At 42.2% G+C, this 21,898-nt stretch overlaps 2 protein-coding genes across 4 annotated transcripts in view; one reads left to right on the forward strand and one right to left on the reverse strand.

Annotated features, from left to right (window-relative positions):
* Window positions 1–4,580, reverse strand: part of efcab11 (EF-hand calcium binding domain 11) — a 93,435-nt gene extending 88,855 nt beyond the window's left edge. The window contains exon 1 of one of the 3 annotated variants that reach the window (XM_029729399.1): window positions 4,410–4,580. In XM_029729399.1, the coding sequence (XP_029585259.1) occupies window positions 4,410–4,487 (78 nt within the window). In that variant the 5' untranslated portion in view covers window positions 4,488–4,580. The remainder of the gene's footprint in view (window positions 1–4,409) is intronic. The other 2 variants (XM_029729398.1, XM_029729397.1) reach the window with 2 other exon arrangements.
* A 4,806-nt stretch (window positions 4,581–9,386) lies between these two features.
* Window positions 9,387–21,898, forward strand: part of tdp1 (tyrosyl-DNA phosphodiesterase 1) — a 74,838-nt gene continuing 62,326 nt past the window's right edge. The window contains exons 1-7 of the mRNA XM_029729400.1: window positions 9,387–9,626; window positions 10,297–10,973; window positions 11,071–11,114; window positions 11,220–11,275; window positions 15,292–15,388; window positions 15,885–15,919; window positions 20,032–20,124. Of these exons, the coding sequence (XP_029585260.1) occupies window positions 10,304–10,973; window positions 11,071–11,114; window positions 11,220–11,275; window positions 15,292–15,388; window positions 15,885–15,919; window positions 20,032–20,124 (995 nt within the window). The 5' untranslated portion in view covers window positions 9,387–9,626; window positions 10,297–10,303. The remainder of the gene's footprint in view (window positions 9,627–10,296; window positions 10,974–11,070; window positions 11,115–11,219; window positions 11,276–15,291; window positions 15,389–15,884; window positions 15,920–20,031; window positions 20,125–21,898) is intronic.

A 21,898-nucleotide genomic window follows, 5' to 3' on the forward strand; every position in this document is an offset into this window, starting at 1 on the left:
CCTCCAATTGTCTCAAATTATGTCAATTAGCCTATGAGAAGCTTCTAAAGCCATGACATAATTTTCTGGAATTTTCCAAGCTGTTTAAAAGGCACAGTCAAATTACTGTTCGTAAAGTTCATACCCTCTGGGATTGTGATAGTGAATTATAAGTGAAATAATCTGTTTGTAAAATGACCTGTGTCATGCACAAAGTAGATGTCCTAACCGACTTGCCAAAACTATAGTTTGTGAACAAGAAATTTGTGGAGGGTTGAAAAACGAGTTTTAATGACTCCAACCTAAGTGTATGTAAACTTCCAAGTTCAACTGTATATGAACTGTAACTCAGTAAAATCATTGAAATTGTTGCGTTTATATATTTTTGTACAGTGAATTCAGAAAGTATTCAGACCCCTTACCTTTTTCCTCATTGTTAACCTGTTTGGGCTAGGGGGCAGTATTGAGAATTTTGGAAAAAATATGTGCCCATTTTTAACTGCCTCCTACACCAACTCAGAAGCTAGAATATGCATATTATTGTTCAGGTTTGGATAGAAAACACCCTAAAGTTTCTAAAACTGTTTGAATGGTGTCTGTGAGTATAACAGAACTCCTATGGCAGGCAAAAACCTGACAAGGTTTCATGCAGGAAGTGGCCTGTCTGACAAGGAGTCGTGCGTCTTGCATCTGTTTATTGAAAAGTAAGGATCTTAGCTGTAACGTGACAATTCCCAGGGCTCCAATAGGCTCTCAGAACCCGCGAAAAACCTGAAGGTTGACGAGGCAGCCTCAGGCTGAAACACATTATCACCTTTGGTAAGTGGCGGATCAGAGGACCATTGAATGAGGCGCGTGCACGATTCGCCCCCGGTGAGAAATTTAATTCGGCTGTTTAGGCTCATTGCAGATTGCCGGTCGGAATATTATCGCTTTTCTACGAGATAAATGGCATAAAAATTGGTTTTAAACAGCGGTTGACATGCTTCGAAGTACGGTAATGGAATATTTAGACATTTTTTGTCACGCCAATGCGCCATGCGCGAGACCGTGATGTAGCATTCTGATAGTGTCTAGAACTCACGAACAAAACGTCGCTGTTTGGATATAACGATGGATTATTTGGGACCAAACCTACATTTGTTATTGAAGTAGAAGTCCTGGCAGTGTATTCTGACGAAGAACAAGCAATGTAAGAACATTTTTCTTATAGGAAATGTGATTTTGGTGGAGGCTGACCTGGGTGGGTGTCTAAATAGCTAGCCCTGTGATGCCGGGCTATGTACTTAGATTATTGCAAAATGTGCTTCATCCGAAAAGCTATTTTAAAATCGGACATATCGAGTGCATAGAGGAGTAATGTATCTATAATTCTTAAAATAATTGTTATGCTTTTTGTGAACGTTTATCGTGAGTAATTTAGCAAACTGTTAGTAAATTCCCCGGAAGTTTGCGGGGGTTATGCTTTTTCTGAACGTCACATGCTAATGTAAAAAGCTGTTTTTTGATATAAATATGAACTTGATTGAACAGACATGCATGTATTGTATAACACAATGTCCTAGGTGTGTCATCTGATGAAGATCATGAAAGGTTAGTGCTGCATTTAGCTGTGGTTTGGGTTTATGTGACATGATATGCTAGCTTGAAAAATGGGTGTCTGATTATTTCTGGCTGGGCACTCTGCTGACATAATCTAATGTTTTGCTTTCGTTGTAAAGCCTTTTTGAAATCGGACAGTGTGGTTAGATTAACGAGATTCTTGTCTTTAAATAGCTGTAAAATAGTCATATGTTTGAGAAATTGAAGTAATAGTATTTCAAACGATTCAAAAATCGCGCCACTGGATTTCAGTGGCTGTTACGTAGGTGGGACGAGTTCGTCCCACATGCGCCAGAGAGGTTAAGTTACAGCCTTATTCTAAAATGGATTAACTAAATAAAAATCCTCAATCTACACACAATACCCCATAATGACAAAGCTGAAAAAAAAGTTTAGAAAATGTTGCACATTTATACAAAATAAATTAAAATGCCTTATTTACATTAGTATTCAGACCCTTTGCTATGAGACTCGACATTGAGCTCAGGTGCATTGTTTCCACTGACCATCCTTGAGATGTTTCTACAACTTGATTGGAGTCCACCTGTGGTAAATTCAATTGAAAGGGCATGATTTGGAAAGACACACACCTGTCTATATAAAAAGGTCCCACAGTCGACAGTGCATGTCAGAGCAAAAACCAAAGCCATGAGGTCAACAGGATTGTGTCGAGGCACAGTGCTGGGGAAGGGTACCAAAACATTTATACAGCATTGAAGGTCCCCGAGAATACAGTGGCCTCCACCACACACCAAGACTCTTCCTAGAGCTGGCCACCCGTCCAAACTGAGCAAATCGGAGAAGGGCCTTGGTCAGGGAGGTGACCAAGAACCCGATGGTCACTCTGACAGAGCTCCAGAGTTCCTCTGTGGAGATGGGAGAACCTTCCAGAAGGACAACCATGTCTGCAGCACTCCACCAATAAGGCCTTTATGATAGAGTGGGCAGACAGAAGCCACTCCTCCGTAAAAGGCACGACAGTCCGCTTGGAGTTTGCCAAAAGGCACCTAAAGGACTCTCAGACCATGAGAAACAAGATTCTCTGGCCTGATGAAACCAAGATTTAACTCTTTGGCCTGGATGTCTGGAGGAAACCTGGCACCATCCCTATGGTGGTGGCAGCATCATGCAGTGGGGATGTTTTTCAGCAGCAGGGACTGGGAGATGATTCAGGATCGAGGGAAAGATGAACAGAGCAAAGTACAGAGAGATCTTTGATGAAAATGTGCTCCAGAGTGCTCAGGACCTCAGACTGGGGCGACGGTTCACCTTCCAACAGGACACTTAAAATAAGGGCTGTGTTTCGTGTAGGCTTACTCTGGCATGACGTTTTGATAAACATGTCTGAGAGAGAATTACAAGGTGAATATCAATATATTAGACTATTTAACGCTCAGTTTTGTAAATGCTAATTAGCATCAAAGTAGACATCATGCAAAACTGCAAAACTACAAATCCCTGCAAGCTCCTGCACGTCATCTCTAGCTGATACCTTTACTGACACCTTTACTGACAGGTATTGTGTCAATTTAAAACTTGCACAAGACAGTTCAAAGAATTTTCCATTTTATACGAATGTTGCCAATTTATTAGTTGCTACATTTATTTAACATTAGATAGTTAATCAAGAGAATCTTACCTTTGACTCACTTCGGGTCATCACGGCACTTGTAGTACTTTATGATAGCCACATTAGCAGCTAAGTAGCGTTTCATTATGGGGCGGGGGTAAATGCAGGCGAATATACACTACATGCTCGTCGAACATCTCATTCCAAAATCATGGGCATTAATATATAACATTGATGTTGAAAAATTGCTGCAGGGACTTGCTTTTATTCACCCACAAGAGCATTAGTGAGGTCATGAACTGATCAGCAGTCTTATGGCTTGGGAGTAGAAGCTGTTAAGGAGCCTTTTGGACATAGACTTGACGCTCCGGTACCGCTTGCCGTGCGGTAGCAGAGAGAACAGTCTATGACTCGGGTGACTGGAATCAGGTCGGCACTTATGTTGGGCGATAAGCATTTAGCTGTCGGAGCGTTCAAAGCGCACACTGGACGCTCTGGCAGAGGAGTAGGGTTGATCCGAGCGTTAAAACGCCAGTCAAGCACCCAAGCTAACTGGCTAACGTTGGCTATCTACTTCCAAACACAAATGAGAGAACACCTCACTCTGACCATTTTACTTGCCCTAGTAGAGCTGGTTAGGCTGTTTTCATGTTATCCAGAGCATTGGTGACTAACTGTGCTGCTGGCAACAATTTAATTAAGCTTTTTTTTGCCGACTTTTACTGACACCGGCCATATTCAACGTTCGTAAATGAGCGTTCGTAAATTCATCAGATATTCTGCACGAGAGTGCTCTGAAATCGGAGTAGATAGCCAGAATGAACAATGTCGATTGAAACGCACAACGACTATACCACTTAGCTAAGAATGATGTGAATAATAAAGTCAATAAACGCTGGGTAGTTAGTTAGATAGCAGATAGTTAACAATACTGACTGGCAAGTTCGCGGTCTGGTCAGCATGTAAGACATTAGCCGTGTAACGTTAGTGTCGCTCACCTGTGAACTGAACTCGGCTTGCCTTGGCAGCCCGGACCTTCTGGTCTCTGAACACGAATGATACTAGTGTAGACGGAAATTATGGGATGTGCTTTTACAGAACTTGACATGGTAAACTTCGGTACCCTAAACTGTACTCCCACACAAGGGCCAGCCAATTACGGAGCCATTCTGCCTCTATCAGACAACCGCAAAAAATCAGTTACCAACAGTAGAGTCAATGAATCTGTACAGTACCGGTAGCTAACGTTAGTTCTTACCGTTTCAAACTTCTTCTTGTCGATGTCGGTGATTTCTCTTTGTTTTCTGGCAAAATGTGTTAGAGAACACATTTCCATGTTGATACATTGCACAGAGGAAAAGTTACGTTTCCTTGGAGACCGTATGAGATTCACGGTTGGTTACCTGTTCTTCTTCGGTGTTATGGTGTTCGCACATTTTGTTTGTGCATGCCGCCACCTACTGTGCGGTAGTGTGTGGTCAATCACGTTACATTTTGGTTACCTGTTTGATAGTGGTGGAAAAAGTACCACCCACTAAACGAGAATAGTGTAACAGGTCTAGGCATAGAACAACATAATAGCAGCCCCATTCATTGGCCTACACTTCATATTAAACACAATTAACACATCTGATTAGTAGGCTATATAATCAGTTCAATGTCAATAACATATCCTAATATTTTCAGTCTGATTACACTGATAAAATCACAAGTCTCTATTAAATTCGTTTTTTATATTTCTTTGTCCGATGATTGTGGGAAGACAGCTTGCAACCAAGAGAAAATGTCGCCCTGAAAAAGTCTCAAAAGAAAGGTGGATAGTTTCAGGGAAGAATGGACAGAGAAATAGGTATTCTTACCATATTTCTCCAATGTCAAACTACAATGTCTTGTTTGAAACTAAAATGTTTCTGTTTGCAAATAATAAAATATTAGACATCCGTATGAATCTAAGTATGGCACTTCCAAGTTACCTTTCCACGCATACAGAGGCTCGACTGAGGCAGAAAAATGTAAGCTTCAACCCATGGCTACTCATCCGTTGCTTAACCCAACAGAAGTAAAAACTGCCTGGGTTTAAACATCCTATTTTCAGAAAATGAAAAGCTCAATTAATAGAGACAGAATAGCAAAGTACATTTTTTGACTCCCCGAATATTGAAGGCCGCAGCTCAGCTTCAGAATGTCATAGAGCGGAATCAATACAGTGCCTTTGGAAGGTATTCAGACCCCTTGACCTTTTCCACATATTGTTAGGTTTACAGCCTTATTCTAAAATTTATTAATAGTTGTTTTCCCCTCAATCTACACACAATACCCCATAATGACAAAGCAAAATCGGGTTTAGATTTTTTTGTAAATTTATAAAAAATAAAAAAACTGATATCACAATTTACATAAGTATTCAGACCCTTTACTCAGTACTTTGTTGAAGCACATTTGGCAGCGATTACAGCCTCGAGTCTTCTTGGGTATGACGCAACAAGCTCACCTGTATTTGGGGAGTTTCTCCCATTCTTCTCTGCATATCCTCTCAAGCTCTGTCAGGTTCGATTGGGAGCGTTGCTGCACAGGTATTTTCAGGTCTCTCCAGAGATGTTTGATCGGGTTCAGGTCCGGGCTCTGGCTGGGCCACTCAAGAACATTCAGAGACTTGTCCCGAAGCCACTCATGTGTTGTCTTGGCTGTGTGCTTAGGGTCATTGTCCTGTTAGAAGGTGAAACGTCGCCACAGTCTGAGGTCCTGAGCGCTTTGGAGCAGGTTTTCATTAAGGATCTCACTGTACTTTGCTACTGTTCCCCCGGGCGCCGAAGACGTGGATGTCGATTAAGGCAGCCCCCCGTACCTCTCTGATTCAGAGGGGTTGGGTTAAATGCAGAAGACACATTTCAGTTGAAGGCATTCATTTGTACAACTGACTAGGTATCCGCCTTTCCCTTTCCGTTCATCTTTGCCTCAATCCTGACTAGTCTCCCAGTCCCTGTCGCTGAAAAACATCTCCATAGCATGATGCTGCCACCACCATGCTTCACTGTAGGGATGGTTCCAGGATTCCTCCAGACGTGACGCTTGGCATTCAGGCCAAAAAGTTCAATCTGACCAGAGAATCTTGTTTCTCATGTTCTGAGAGTCCTTTAGGTGCCTTTTGGCAATCTCCAAGCGGACTGTCGATGTGCCTTTTACTGAGGAGTGGCTTCTGTCTGTCCACTCTACCATAAAGGCCTGATTGGTGGAGCGCTGCAGAGATGGTTGTCCTTCTGGAAGTTTCTACCATCTCCAAAGAGGAACTCTAGAGCTGTCAGGGTGACCATCAGGTTCTTTGTCACCTCCCTGACCAAGACCCTCCTCCTCCGAATACTCAGTTTCCCCAGATCTTTGCCTCGACACAATCCTGTCTCAGAGCTCTACGGACAATTCCTTCGACCTCATGGCTTGGTTTTTGCTCTGACATACACTATCAACGTTGGAACCTAATATAGACAGATGTGTGCCTTTCCAAATCATGTCCAATCAATTGAATTTACCACAGGTGGACTCCAATCAAGTTGAAGAAACATCAAGGATGATCAATGGAAACAGGATGCACCTGAGCTCAATTTCAAGTCTCATAGCAAAGAGTGAATACTTATGTAAATAAGGTATTTCTGTTCTATTTTGAATACATTTGCTGAAATGTCTAAACCTGTTTTCGCTTTGTCATTATGGGGTATTGTGTGTGTAGATTTCTGAGGAAATGTTTTTATTTAATCAATTTTAGAACAAGGCTAACATAACAAAATGTGGAAAAAGTCTGGGGGTCTGAATACTTTCTGGAGGCACTGTATACCCATATTCATAAGTCACTTACTTTGTGGACATTTTAAACTTCGTTTCTAGCATAAGGCATCACAGAGATAAGGACTGTTATAGAACGCTTCATATTATCTGGATACTTTTTTTTTCAAAATATAAAGCTAACAATCCTTTTCCCCTTTTAACGAAGGGTATGGCATGCCCTCACTCAATTTGAGCCCTAGTTTTAACCAAACACACCAAGCCCTCTGGAACTGGATTCTGGACTTCCTGATGGGCCGCCCCCAGGTGGTAAGGGTAGGTAACAACACATCCGCCACACCAATCCTCAACACAGGTGCCTTTCGGGTGTGTGCTCAGCACCCTCCTGTACTCCCTGTTCACTCATAACTGTATGGCCAGGCACGACTCCAACACCATCATTAAGTTTGCCGACGACACAACAGTGGTAGGCCTGATCACCGACAACGACTAGACAGCCTATAGGGAGGAGGTCAGAGACCTGGCCGTGTGGTGCCAGGACAACAACCTCTCCCTCAACGTGATCAAGACAAAGGAGATGATTGTTGACTACAGGAAAAGGAGGACCGAGCACGCCCCCATACTCACAGATGGGGCTGTAGTGGCGCAGGTTGAGAGCTTCAAGTTCCTTGGTGTCCACATCACCAACAAACTAACATGGTCAAGCATACCAAGACAGTTGTGAAGAGGGCATGACAAAACCTATTCCCCCTCAGGAGACTGAAAAGATTTGGCATGGGTCCTCAGATCCTCAAAAGGTTCTACAGCTGCACCATCGAGATCATCCTGACTGGTTGCATCACTGCCTGGTATGGCAACTGCTCGGCCTCTCGACCGCAAGGCACTACAGAGGGTAGTGCGTACGACCCAGTACATCACTGGGGCCAAGCTTCCTCCCATCGTGGACCTCTATACCAGGCGGTGTTAGAGGAAGGCCCTAAAAATTGTCGTCATAGACTGTTCTCTCTGTTACCACACGGCAAGCGGTACTGGAGCGCCAAGTCTTGGTCCAAGAGGCTTCTAAACAGCTTCTACCCCCAAGCCATAAGACTCCTGAACAGCTAATCAAATGGATACCCAGACTATTTGCATTGCCCCTCCTCTTGTACGCCACTGCTACTCCTAGGTTATGTACTATTGTAAAGTGGTTGTTCCACTGGATATCATAAGGTGAATGCACCAATTTGTAAGTCGCTCTGGATAAGAGCGTCTGCTAAATGACGTAAATGTAAATACACGCCACTGGTTATATAGCAACAGTGCTCACTCTGGTCTTGGCATGTAGGCTCTTGCCAAGAGTTTGCAGATACAGTGTGGGTAGCCTACTACATAATGAGATTATTATGGACAAAATATTATTATTTGTATTTGGCAAATGACAGCCAAGCATTGATCATCATGTCACCATAATAAGACCCTTGATATTTATTGGAAAGGAGTAATTGTTTAATTTGAGGCATTTGACCCAAGTTGTTAGAAACATGAATACTTAAATAGGCCTACATTTTGTCAATCTGACAATCATTTTTAATAGTGTTAGAATAACAAATTAAGTAAATCTGTAATAAGTAAAAAAAATAAAAAAAATAACAGTTTCCATTAGATGTAACTACTGTCCAACATTTAATGAAGTAGATCCAAATACTTTAAAAAACAAACATGTTTTACATAAACTTATATCCTTGCACTTTCACCACCCTGTGAAGTTCATTATTTATTCTGTAGCCTAAAACGGCATGGTTTTCTGAGTCATCGCGGGACTCCCAAGTTGACTTAAATATTTAGGTTCTTAGGCTATATCAATATTGGCACATGAAGGCGTTTCCACCGCCATTTATTTTCTCGTATAATTCATTTTACTGACACAAAGATCCCACCATGTCGAACAAACTAATTAACTGTCAGCATTTATAAAATTGTTCCGAAACTAACTGTTTCCATCACAGCTGTTATGATTTTTTTTTTTAGATATGTTATTACTTGCATAAAAACTGTGGACGGAAACGTGGTTACTGACCTCCATACAAAAACTCCTCGCTCGGTGAGCGGAAAAAACGCCACCTGCTGGAGAAGACAGTATTTTGGCCCCAGTTATCACTCTCCCTTTGCCTCAAGTACTGAAAATGTGGGTTAGACTTCCGGAAAAACAAAGCAAAACGCATATGCATCTGCTGGACATCTGGCATAACTTGGTTTAACAATGCTGAAGCTGAATCACAGTAAATGCTTTAAAGCCAATGTTTGCTTGAACTGGAAATGCGAGGTGAATGCTGTGGGTCCTCTGCATTCATCGGATTCACCTGCAGAGCCTTGTACGGCCACTGCAAGATGTCAGTTTGTAAAAGGCTACATGGTCAGTGTCGTGAAAAGCGATTGGACTGAAAGTCAGCTCGGTCGCGAGATAGGAACTAATATTACTTACTTCATGTTTCGCTGGGGATGGACGTTTCAGTACACCGTTTAGCAAAACATGACAACGAGACGCTTCTAAAAATCTAAACATTTAATAATATATTACATAGCTATCAGACTGGGTTATGCAATAAGCCACTTGCGTTGGAAGTATTCGCGCTCCTGGTATTAGATCAAAGATTTATGCATTGTAGCAATATCTTTTGAGAAATTTGTCTAACCCGTAACTGCAACAATTCAACTCCTGGCAGTGAGTATTTCGCGCCACCACATCATTGAATTGTTAATGACATTCTTCTTGCTGACTGGCTAGTTAAATCATTACTTACAATTAGTCTTGCATGTAGTTTTGATGTAGTTTGACTTTGAAAGCTATTTTCTCATTATCTTTTTTGCAAGAATGTGCCTAGAAACTAAGTGGGCGTGTACGGTTTACCAAACAGTTCAGTGTAGTTGTGAGTTATAATATGTGTTTTATTAAAGTCTGTGTGGCACTGCCACTTTGCTGTACAGTGCAATCTCTTTCAATGTAGCAGTTATAGTAACGTTAGTGTTTCCCTTCTAATAATTAGATGCTGAATTATTGGATAATATCCAGTCCACCTCTGGGGATATCTTCCCCATGACTAGTGTAATGGCTATCATAGTCATACCCTGCTGTAGTATGTATACCAGTAGTGGTAAAGGCCAGGTTATGTCGATAACATGTACTTGCCCTATATATGTGGCCCCGAACCACAGTTCTAGGATCAGCCTTTCACCTCAATCCTAAACATAATATAATTCACTCGGGGGGGGGGACAAAACTCACTTTAGATCAGTGACCAATTGTTCCTTTGATTGTGAAGCTGGCAACCATTAGCCTCCTGTTGCTAATTTCTGACCATGACCAATCAACGTTGACCTCTCACCTCTCGCAGATCAGAAATGTCACAGGCGAGTCAGCACGGGAAATGGACACTCTCCAGCAGCGATGACGACAACGATGACCCACTCCCTTCTGCCTTAAACAACAACAGCCCTCTGTTGTTTGGCAGCCCCCCGCCTGACCAACACACATCTTCAGACTCTAACCTCAACCCGCCCAAGATAGCCTCCAACTTCCACCAACCCAAACATGATCCTGATCCTCCACCTTCCATAGAGGTGAAACCTGAACCTAAATCTGACACAGTGACTGCTGCCCCCCCCCTCTCTATTGGCTCTGAGGCCAGACAGGCATCCCAGGCCAGCCAATTGAAGCCAGTAAAGTATGAATCCAACCAATCCAGACCCTTTCTGGCTGGTAAGAGGAAGAAGGATGATGATTCAATTTCCGGCTGGGCTCTCTCGGACAGTGATGATGATGATGATGATAAGGCTAAAGGTCAAAGTTCAGGACAGAAAGACCCGCCACCCAAGAGGTCGAGCCCCAAGCTGAAGAAGGCAAAGGTGGAGGAAAGGCCTCCCAGCCCCCATGGCAGAACCTACTACATAGACGAACCAGATGACTTCTTTGAGACTAGCGTGCCTCCTGTCAATGACACCTACAGGTTCTACCTCAACAAGGTCACAGGGCTGGAGAAGAGGTACAACACTGGGGCTCTGCACATCAAAGGTGAATGAATACTCTCTCTGCTCTCATTTCTGTGTTGACAGTAGAGACTTGTATGACTCCCCAGGTAATCATCAATGGTTTTGTGTCCTTATTTCAGAAATCCTCTCTCCTTTGTTCGGGACACTGAAGGAATCTGTGCAGGTATGAGATCATTGAGATGCACTAGTACTGAAATATGTTGCTCGGTTGACTCAAGGAGATGAAAGAGAGTTTTCCTATTTTAGTTATCTGTCCTTTCTTTTGTAGTTCAACTACTGCTTTGACATTGCCTGGATGTTGCAGCAGTACCCACCTGAGTTCAGGTAATGCCCTACTCTTTGTTAAGTTCAAACTATATACAGCAAACAACCATCAGATTCGCTTCCAACATCCCCAGAACCGAAAAGAAACACCCCGTGGCCCAATCTGCAATTCATATAAGGTGACCCCAGAAAGCCAGATGGAGATGTGTAAATTAGACTTTCATTCATATTAATCTATCATTTAGATATATTAGGCCTAATATTATTGTAATATAGGCTATAGCTAGGTTTCCATCCAATTGGTGACATATTTCATGCGAATAATCTAAAATCCGCAAGAAAACAATATGGACCTTTTCCTACCAGAGATGTTTCCATCAAATTGACTTGTTGCCGATAAAACAATGTGCGTGATGACGTAGTGCACATGAGATTATTATGGACTAAAGAGCGAGATTATTTTCATTTGTCAAACGGCAGCCAATCATCGATGATCATTTCACCAGAATAAGACCCTCAGTATTTATTGGAAAGGGGAATCAAGCTCCTCAACTTGCACTTTCACCACCCTGTGAAGTTCATTTATTTAATCTGTAGTGGGAGGACCACACAAGCATGTCATTTTATGACTCCAAGTTTACTTTGATATAAGGGTTATTATATTAATATTTACGCATAAAAGCGCTTCCACTGACCTTTCTCGTATTAATACTTTTAACGACACAAAATAACCCACCTTGTCTTGTGTATTTTGTTTTGCCGACATTTACACACACATTTTCTGTTTCCATCAGTCCTGTCATGACGTTTTTTTATCTGACATAAAAAGGTTGGATGGAAACCTGGTTAATGCTGCAGTAAATGTACCTGTCACAAGGAATAAAGTCACCAGCTAAGATGATACATACATTGTGAAATTTGCTCCATACTGAGATGTGGTGTCTTTCCCCACGAAAGACAGCGCCAACGATATGGTTTGGGAACACACCCGCATTCTGTGGTGATCGGCTCATGATTTGCTAGTGTAAGAGGACGCCGAACCGACGAAAACATCAAATTCTCCGGGAGAATTTCATCCAACGGCCTGCAACCTGTGGAGGCTCCTCAGAGGAAAGGGACCGCCATCCTCCTCAGTGAATTTCATTATTTTTAAAATAGTGAAACATTAAAGTTATCCTTTTTAAATAAAACTATACTAAATATATTCACGTCAGCAAATAATTGATTAAAACACACTGTTTTACAATAGCCTCAATAGCACTCTGTAGGGTAGCACCATGGTGTAGCCGGAGGACAGTTCATTTTCGTCCTCCATAGACTTACACAGTAATTAGGACACGTTCCGGAGGACGTTCTCCAACCTATCAGTTCTTGCAGCATGAACTGACATGTTGTCCACCCAATCAAAGGATCAGAGAATGAATGTAGTACTAAAAACGTAAGCTACAGCTAGCCAGCACTGCAATGCATACAAAGTGGTGAGTATTTGACTCAGAGAGAGAAGAGAATAGTTGAACAGTTTAACAAATTAATTTCTTTAAAAATGTAAGAGTAGTGAGAGAGAGCTAGCTCTATTTAGTATTTTGTCACTTTCACATTCACTTACTTAGATAGCTAATGTAGCTAGCTAGTTTAACCTACTCAAACACCAGACTCAAACAGAGAGGGATGCCATGTTGCTTAGCTGGCTATGGCTGTCCAACACTGGAACTCTTCCAAGTCAAGATCAGAGCTGTTGCAGTGACCGTATTACCGCCACACCGGCAGTCATTAGTCATGACCGCAGTAAAATCCTAGGTGACCGTTGAGTCACCGTAATCTCTTATGCACTCTGGACATGTGTTGCTAACTTGCTAATGATCATCAGGTCTCTAATGGCCTGGTACTCATGTCTCTGTTGTCCCTCTAACCACTCTGACATCAATGCAAATGCTCTCAAAAATCACATCAAACTTATCATCAAAACAGTATGTGCTTTTAAAAATCACCTCACAGTGACATGAGTCTACCAGATGAGCTAAATACACAACGTTCAAAAGTTTTTGAAAGAAAAGCAAAAAAAATTGTCCATTAAATTAATCAGAAATACAGTGTAGACATTGTTTTTATTTATGAGTTTTTTTGTTGTATTTTTCACTCCTTTTTTTCTCCCCAATTGGTAGTAGTTACAGTCTTGTCTCATCGCTGCAACTCCGTACGGACTCGGGAGAGCCGAAGGTCGAGAGCCATGCATCCTCCGAAACACAACCCAACCAAGACGAACTGCTTCTTGACACAATGCCTATCCAACCTGGAAGCCAGCTGCACCAATGTGTCGGAGGAAACACCGTACACCTGGCGACCGTGTCAGCAGTGCACTGCGCCCGGCCCGCCACAGGAGTCGCTAGTGCGCGATGAGACTAGGACATCCCTGCCGGCCAAACCCTCCCCTAACCCGGACGATGCTGGGCCAATTGTGCGCCCGGTTGAGGCCGGCTGCGACAGAGCCTGGACTCGAACCCAGAATCTCTAGTGGCACAGCTAGCACTGTTGTAAATAACTACTGTAGCTGGAAACGGCAGATTTAAAAAAAAAAAAAAAAAAAAAAAAAAAAAAATGGAATATCTACATAGGTGTACAGAGGCCCATTATCAGCAACCATCACTCCTGTGTTCCAATGGCACGTTGTTAGCTAATCCAAGTTTATCATTTTAAAGACTAATTGATTATTAGAAAACCCTTTTGTAATTATGTTAGCACAGCTGAAAACTCTTCTGATTAAAGAAGCAATAAAACTGTCCTTCTTTAGACTAGTTGAGTATCTAGAGCATCAGCGTTTGTGGGTTCGATTACAGGCTCAAAATGGTCAGAAACAAACAACTTTCTTCTGAAACTCATCAGTCTATTGTTGTTCTGAGAAATTAAGGCTATTCCATACGAGAAATTTCCAAGAAACTGAAGATCTCTTACAATGCTGTGTACTACTCCCATCACAGAACAGCGCAAACTGGTTCTAACCAGAATAGAAGGAAGAGTGGGAGGCCCCGGTGCACAACTGAGAAAGAGGACAAGTACATTAGTGTGTAGTTTGAGAACCAGACGCCTCACAAGTCCTCAACTGGCAGCGTCATTAAATAGTTCCCGCAAAACAACAATCTCAACGTCAACAGTGAAGAGGCGACTCCGGGATGCTGGCCTTCTAGGCAGAGTTGCAAAGAAAAAGCCATATCTCAGACTGACCAATAAAAGATTAAGATGGGCAAAAGAACACAAGACACTGGACAGAGGAACTCTGGCCAGCATCCCGGAGTCGCCTCTTCACTGTTGACATTGAGGCTGGTGTTTTGCGGGTACTATTTAATGAAGCTGCCAGTTGAGGACTTGTGAGGCGTAGTACACAGCGAGGTTCAGAAGAAAGTTTATTTGTTTCTGGACATTTTAAGCCTGTAATCGAATCCACAAATGCTGATGCTCTAGATACTCAACTAGTCTAAAGGCCAGTTTTTTTGGTTCTTTAATCAGAATAACAGTTTTCAGCTGTGCTAACATAATTGCAAAAAGGGTTTTCTAATGATCAATTAGCTTTTTAAAATGATAAACTTAGCTAACACAATGTGCCATTGGAACCCCGAAGTGATGGTTGCTGATAATGGGCCTCTGTATGCCTATGTAGATATTCCATTAAAAATCAGCCGTTTCCAGCTACAATAGTCATTTACAACATTAACAATGTCTACACTGTATTTCTGATAAATTTGATGTTATTTTAATGAACAAAAAATGTGATTTTCTTTCAAAAACAAAGATATATTTCTAAGTGACCCTAACCTTTTGAACGGTAGTGAATATATTTATTTTCCAGACCCTGACATTGCTTGTTGTAGTATTTCTATATTTCTTAATTCCCTTTCTTTTTGGGGGGATTTGCGTTTATTGTTGGGTATTACTGCACTGTTGGAGCTAGTAACATAAGCATTTCGCTACACCCGTGATAACATCTGCAAAGTATGTGTGCTCAACCAATAAAATGTCATTTGATGTGTTTAAACCCTGCTACTATTACTACTGGTGAAGGTGACGTCCTGTCTGTCCTACAGAGACAAGCCTGTTCTGATTGTCCACGGAGACAAGAGAGAGGCCAAGGCCCGTCTGCTCCAGCAAGCCCAGCCGTACAGTCAAGTCCGCTTCTGCCAGGTAACACATCTCTAACCTTCTTATCTTTTTCTCCTCTCCTCTGCAACCTCTCTTTTTTTACTTGCCGTTCTTCCGGGCTTCCCCTCTTATCTCAATTTACTTTCCTCATGCCTACTTCTCCTCTACCTTCCTCTCACTCTCCTCTTGCCCTTGTTTCCCATAAAAATATTCACAACATTGTGTCACATTGTAATTTACACCGTAGCCCACCAGAGGGAGACATTGATAAGACATTGACTCCCAACATAAACTCAAACGAATCAAATCGACTTAGCCTATTTATTCTGCTCCATTCTCCTATTCTTTCATTCCTGACCTGTTTTAAGGTATTATTTAAATCACAGTCTTCTGTAAAAGTTTTTGAAGTTAAGTAATTTACCTAATCACCAAAAAGCAGTCTCTTACTGCTAGCCAGCCAACTGTAATGCATTATCCTAATGAGCCATCCCAGTGCCTCATCTGTGTTCATTTGGATTTCCTGTTTGTCTCCTAACAGGCCAAACTGGATATTGCTTTCGGAACACATCACACGTAAGTGTTCCTTTTCTCCCCTTGCACCATATATCATCCACGTACCTTTGTAATTTGATCGGGAGTTTTGAAGAATTGTCCCACTGAGTTGGTTATGCTTATTTTCTACATCAAACGGTGGAGACGCATAAGGCCTGAGCGGAATATGGTTTCATAGGTAAACGTGTTTAGTTGGTCTCTGAAGAACTAGCTCACAGAGTCAGGTCCAGGGTTCTTTAAAAAAAATAAAAAATGGTGTGGAGCTGGAGCCTAAACAAATGATGCTTTAGCTAAGCGTACCTTTTAATGCACATTAATGTTAACCGAGAGGAGCTAAGAGGAAGGATCTCAAATTGAAGGTAGCGTGCAAAAGTCACCTATCATACCCCCACTCAACATCCAAGTGAGCCTGCATCAGTATTCTGTACTATCGCCTTTCCACCACCATTATAACACTCAATAACTACTCTAAACGTCAACATGAGAACCAGCTGAAAGCCACGTCTGTCTGATACATGAGATGATAACTGATTCGTGGGAAACTACTTTGCATGCTACTTTCGTCTGATCTGTCTGAGCAACACTGCTTAAGTCTTCATCTTAACTATTGTGTTTTTAATTCTAAGTGTTAAACGGTCTCTGTTTCCATTGTTGCATATTTATATGTTTGATTTCTCCCTGCTCCCCTGTCGCTGGGTTGAATGATTCTTATGGTTTATTCAGGTACGTGGAGACTGAGGTTGGATGCCTCGGGGGTGATCTCTCCCTGTTTTTGAGAGAGTTTGAAAGATTTCTGTAGCGGGTAAATAAAATATTGATGCCTAGATAATCCTCGTCTAACACCCGTGTCTGCTCTGGTGGGTTGCACTTTGCTGCTCCGTGATTAGTTCGACCTCGGGCTGAAGACACACACACACACACACACACAGTTATTTACACAATGTTAGGCATACACACACACACACACACACACACACACACACACACACACACACACACACACACACACACACACACACACACACACACACACACACACAGGCTACATATTCACAGAGGGGTACATACACACAGTCACAAACACAACAAGATGAGCAATCAGAGGAGCTCTCTCTCCTCCTCTCGTCTCATTGAATCATGAAGAGGTTTTCCTCCAAGAGATTAATAGAAAGGATTTTTCAAATCCTCTTAACACAGGGTCTCAATTTAGTCTCCGTAGGAGTGTTTGACATTCATATATTTCGCTGCCTGGAGTTTCTAAAAGGCATCTAATGGTATATTTTTCAAACTTTGAAAAACACCAAACCAATGTCTGTGAAACATAAGTGTTTGTTACCTTCAGCTCCTCCAGTTCAATAGAGTTTTAACACATTAAACTGCTGGGCATTTCCATGCCAGAATAGCAAGTAAGTTATCATACATTTTATGCGCACCACCAACACACTGAATGGGAAAATGGATTCAAAGGAAACGGTGATTTGCTGAATGTGCAATACTAAAGGGGGGCTGTGATTGTTTAATAGCCAATACAGTTCCTTCGGAAAGTATTCAGACCCCTTGAATTTTTCCACACTTTGTTACTTTTCAGCCTTATTCTGAAATTGATTAAATATAGTTTTTTTCCCTCAGCAGTCTACACACAATACCCCATAACGACAATGCAAAAACAGGTTTTTATACATTTTTCCAAATGTTAAACAAAAATACCTTATTTACTTAAGTATTCAGACACTTTGCTATGAGACTAGAAATGGAGCTCCAGTGCACTCTGATTCCATTAATCATCCTTGAGATGTTTCTACAACTTGATTGGAGTTCACCTGTGGTAAATTACATTGATTGGACATGATTTGGAAAGGCACACACTTGTCTATATAAGTTCCCACATTTGACAGTGCATGTCAGAGCAAAAACCAAGCCGTGAGGTCGAAGGAATTGTCCATAGAGCTCCGAGACAGGATTGTGTCGAGGCACAGATCTTGGCAAGGGTACCAAAACATTTCTGTAGCATTGAAGGTCCCCAAGAACACAGTGGCCTACATTTTTAAATGGAAGAAGTTTGGAACCACCAAGACTCTTCCTATAGCTGGCCGCCCTGCCAAACTGAGCAATCAGGGGAGAAGGGCCTTGGTCAGGGAGGTGACCAAGAACCCGATGGTCACTCTGACAGAGCTCTAGTGTACTCTGTGGAGATTGGAGAACCTTCCAGAAGGACAACCATCTCTGCTTGAGAAACAAGATTATCTGGTCTGACAAAACCAAGATTGAACTCTTTGGCCTAAATGCCAAGCGTCACGTCTGGAGAAAACCTGGCACCATCCCTATGGTGAACCGTGGTGGCAGCATCATGCTGTGGGGATGTTTTTCAGCGGCAGGAACTGGGAGATGATTCAGGATCGAGGCAAAGATTAATGTAGCAAAGTACAGGGAGATCCTTACTCCAGAGCACTCATGACCTCAGACTGGGGCGAAGGTTCACCTTCCAACAGGACAATGACCCTAAGCACACAGCCAAGACAACGCAGGAGTGGCTTCGGGACAAGTCTCAATGTCCTTTAGTGGCCCAGCCAGAGCCTGGACTTAAACCCGATCGAACATCTCTGGAGAGACCTGAAAATAGCTCTGCAGCGAAGCTCCCCATCCAACCTGACAGAGCTTGAGAGGATCTACAGAGAGGAATGGGAGAAACTCCCCAAATACAGGTTTGCCAAGCTTGTAGAGTCATACCCAAGAAGACTCAAGGCTGTAATCGCTGCCAAATGTGCTTCAACAAAGTACTGAGTAATGGGTCTGAATACTTATGTAAATGTGATATTTCAGTTTTTATTTTTAATAAATTTGCAAAAATGTCAACCTGTTTTTGCTTTGTTATTATGGGCTATTGTGTGTAGATTGATGAGGGGAAAAAAATATTTAATCAATTTTAGAATAAGGCTGTAACTTAACAAAATGTGGAAAAAGTCAAGGGGTCTGAATACTTTCCGAATGCATTGTAATGCCAAATTTTTGTATAAAGAGAGCCCACTCTGGAAATTAGATGTGCTTGTGGAGTATATTGTCAAAAAGGGTACTTTTGAAAGATTTACGTTTATATTTTTAATTGTCCGTAAAGAAATGTTATTTTTTAACACTACTCATATTTCAGATCACACGGTAAGGTTTCAAATGGCACCAAGACTGGCTTTGTAGCATCGACAGACTCATTGTTGTGTAAGGCCCAAAAGGTGCCCTGGGTAAGGCCCAAAAGGTGCCCTGGGTAAGGCCCAAAAGATGCCCTGGGTAAGGCCCAAAAATGCCCTGGGTAAGGCCCATAAGATGCCCTGGGTAAGGCCCATAAGATGCCCTGGGTAAGGCCCAAAAGATGCCCTGGGTAAGGCCCAAAAGATGCCCTGGGTAAGGCCCATAAGATGCCCTGGGTAAGGCCCAAAAGATGCCCTGGGTAAGGCCCAAAAGATGCCCTGGGTAAGGCCCAAAAGATGCCCAGGGTAAGGCCCAAAAGATGCCCAGGGTAAGGCCCAAAAGATGCCCAGGGTACGGCCAAAATGTCACACGTTTTCTTAAACGTGAATCAATTGTTTTTCAATAGTAATGTTGAATACAGACTTTGAAGCTATGCCAAACATTCTTCCCCCAAAGGACCTTTTATTTATTTTACTTCAGGAAAATCCAAAACATCATAAATATCTTTGAGCCATCCTGGCGTGAAATTGCCCTAGTAGCTCAAATGCACTTAGTGTGTATCTCCCTCAGAATACTGATGTGGTGGAATGATTTACTCTCTTCGTTCTATAAGGGCTATTACTTTGTATTAATGCTCCAGGATAGATTGTATGAATGACCCTGGAAAGGTATGGTAGAATCGCCAGCTGAGGTTTAGGAAGGTTTCAGGAGTTTGATAATACAGTACATTGATAACACACGAGGTACATTATACTAAACAGAGCAGTGAAGATGGTGTTGCATCTTAATCAGATTCACTGGATAAATACAGAATACAAATCTGCATAGTCTCTTGAAGTTGAATGTTGTTGTGGTTCAGTTGTTGTACGTTGCCTGTGTGTTTGTATGTGTGTGGTGCATCTGCGTGCACGTTTGTGTCCTCCATTGACGTGTCCTCCATCTTGTGTTGTCAGGAAGATGATGTTGCTGTGGTACGAGGAAGGCTTCAGAGTGGTCATCCTTACCTCCAACATGATCAGAGCAGACTGGTACCAGAAAACACAGGGGTGAGTCTCTGACAGTGGCCATGTTTGAAGACTACCGTTTCTATAGTCTGGTTAAGACTGATTGCTATGCTAGGGGACAGTTTCAACAGTCTCAGTTGAGATAAGGTGAACTTCAACTTCATAATTCTGTTGTTAATTATTAAGTTATTGATTTCCTGTTTTTGCCCCGGTTTCTTGCATTGCCGGAGAACCAGGTGTCTTTAAATTTGTTCGTTTGTGGTTTAAAAAAACAACATTAGTCTCATATCTGAGTTGAATAGCTGTCGTCGTGATGCCTATTCATTCCCACGTGAATATCACATTTTCTCTTGGTTTCCATGACAACTCACTCAGCAAGCTGAAATGAGGTGCATTTTGTACCCAAATAGTAACGGGGAACAAGTTCTTCATCTTTTGGGGGCCAAAACCTTTCATAGGAAGGAACCTGCCCTGATTATTTTACAGAAACACATAGGCCTAGTCAGTATCTCTGCAGTTTATCTCTCTACTCTCTTACACAAACAGTAGAGACGTAATCATCCCATTTTTGTTTTATTCTTTCATTCAGGTGATCCCTCAGATCATTGACTTTCTACTCCCTCTCCCTAACCCTTGAAACCAGTTCCATTAGAGAGACTTAGAGAGAGCAGCAATTACAGAACTATAGTTTGGCTTCTCCTCCGCCTAACTCCTCCCTTACCCGAATACGGTTTCTCACTCTCTCTTCTCTCCCTGTCTCTGCACACACACAGAGATACTCTCAAAAATCACATTCACTTTTACTCTGTCTCTATCTGATCATCATGTTGAAGTAGTTGTAGTATATATCTGGTTTTGGCATCTACCTAGAATGGCTTCCTGGTGTCTGGAATCCATATTGATGAGCTCTGTTTTGTTCTATTTTGTAGCAGCCTGTCCTGTCATTGGGGTCACATCTAGGGATGCACCGCTATGACATTATTGGCCGATACCAATAGCCGATATTTTCCTTGCCAAAATCCTAATTCCTATAACCGATATCATTTGTTTTGCTGACTTTTAAGCGTTCTAGTACAGTTAAATAGTTGAAACACACACTGGCCAAAAAGTTATTTTGTTGGCATTTACGCATGTCCTCAATACCAGTAAAACATAATCAAAACCAATTTCTTTCACTTACTTGCTGTGCTGTTTTGTTGTACATTTGTTCAGTCGTTTCATTCTCAACCAGGATTTCATCATCCATGTCAAACAGTGAAGTTTCAGCTGTGTCTGTCCGTGGCCTTTCGTCCTCGGCCTTTCGTCCTCGGTGGGCACTGTCACTGTGTCCGTGTCCAGCTGTGTCTGTAACATGTCACGTAAATCCTGTTTCTTGTCTGCATCGAAGTAGCGGTCCTTGTACCTAGCATCGAGCATGGTGGCGACACAGTAAAGAAGCTCAGAGAGAATGCCACCGAATCGCTTATTCACAGCCTCTAGTAGAGTACTTTTGCAAGTTTTAACCCCACGGTCTGTGTCGGCAGTTTTGTTGAGCAGGCGTTTCAATGCCATGACAGAGGGTTTAACGTCTGCTGCAGACGCAGTTGATGAGTTTATTTCTCGAGTCGGTTGTTCGAATGAAGCTAGGATTGTGTTCATGTTTCCGAGTTTCAAACATGTTGTCAAATGCCATTGAAATGGCAGCAGCGGTATGAGAATCAGCACATTCCTGAGCATGCAATATGGCTTTCCTCAGTACGAAATCCTCATCGACCCACCATTGCTGGTCCAAATGTCAGTTGTGAAGCTGAAAGCAGTAGCTCATGGATGTGCGTTT

This window comes from Salmo trutta, chromosome 33, assembly GCF_901001165.1.
Source record: "Salmo trutta chromosome 33, fSalTru1.1, whole genome shotgun sequence".
NCBI classification, from domain to species: domain Eukaryota; kingdom Metazoa; phylum Chordata; class Actinopteri; order Salmoniformes; family Salmonidae; genus Salmo; species Salmo trutta.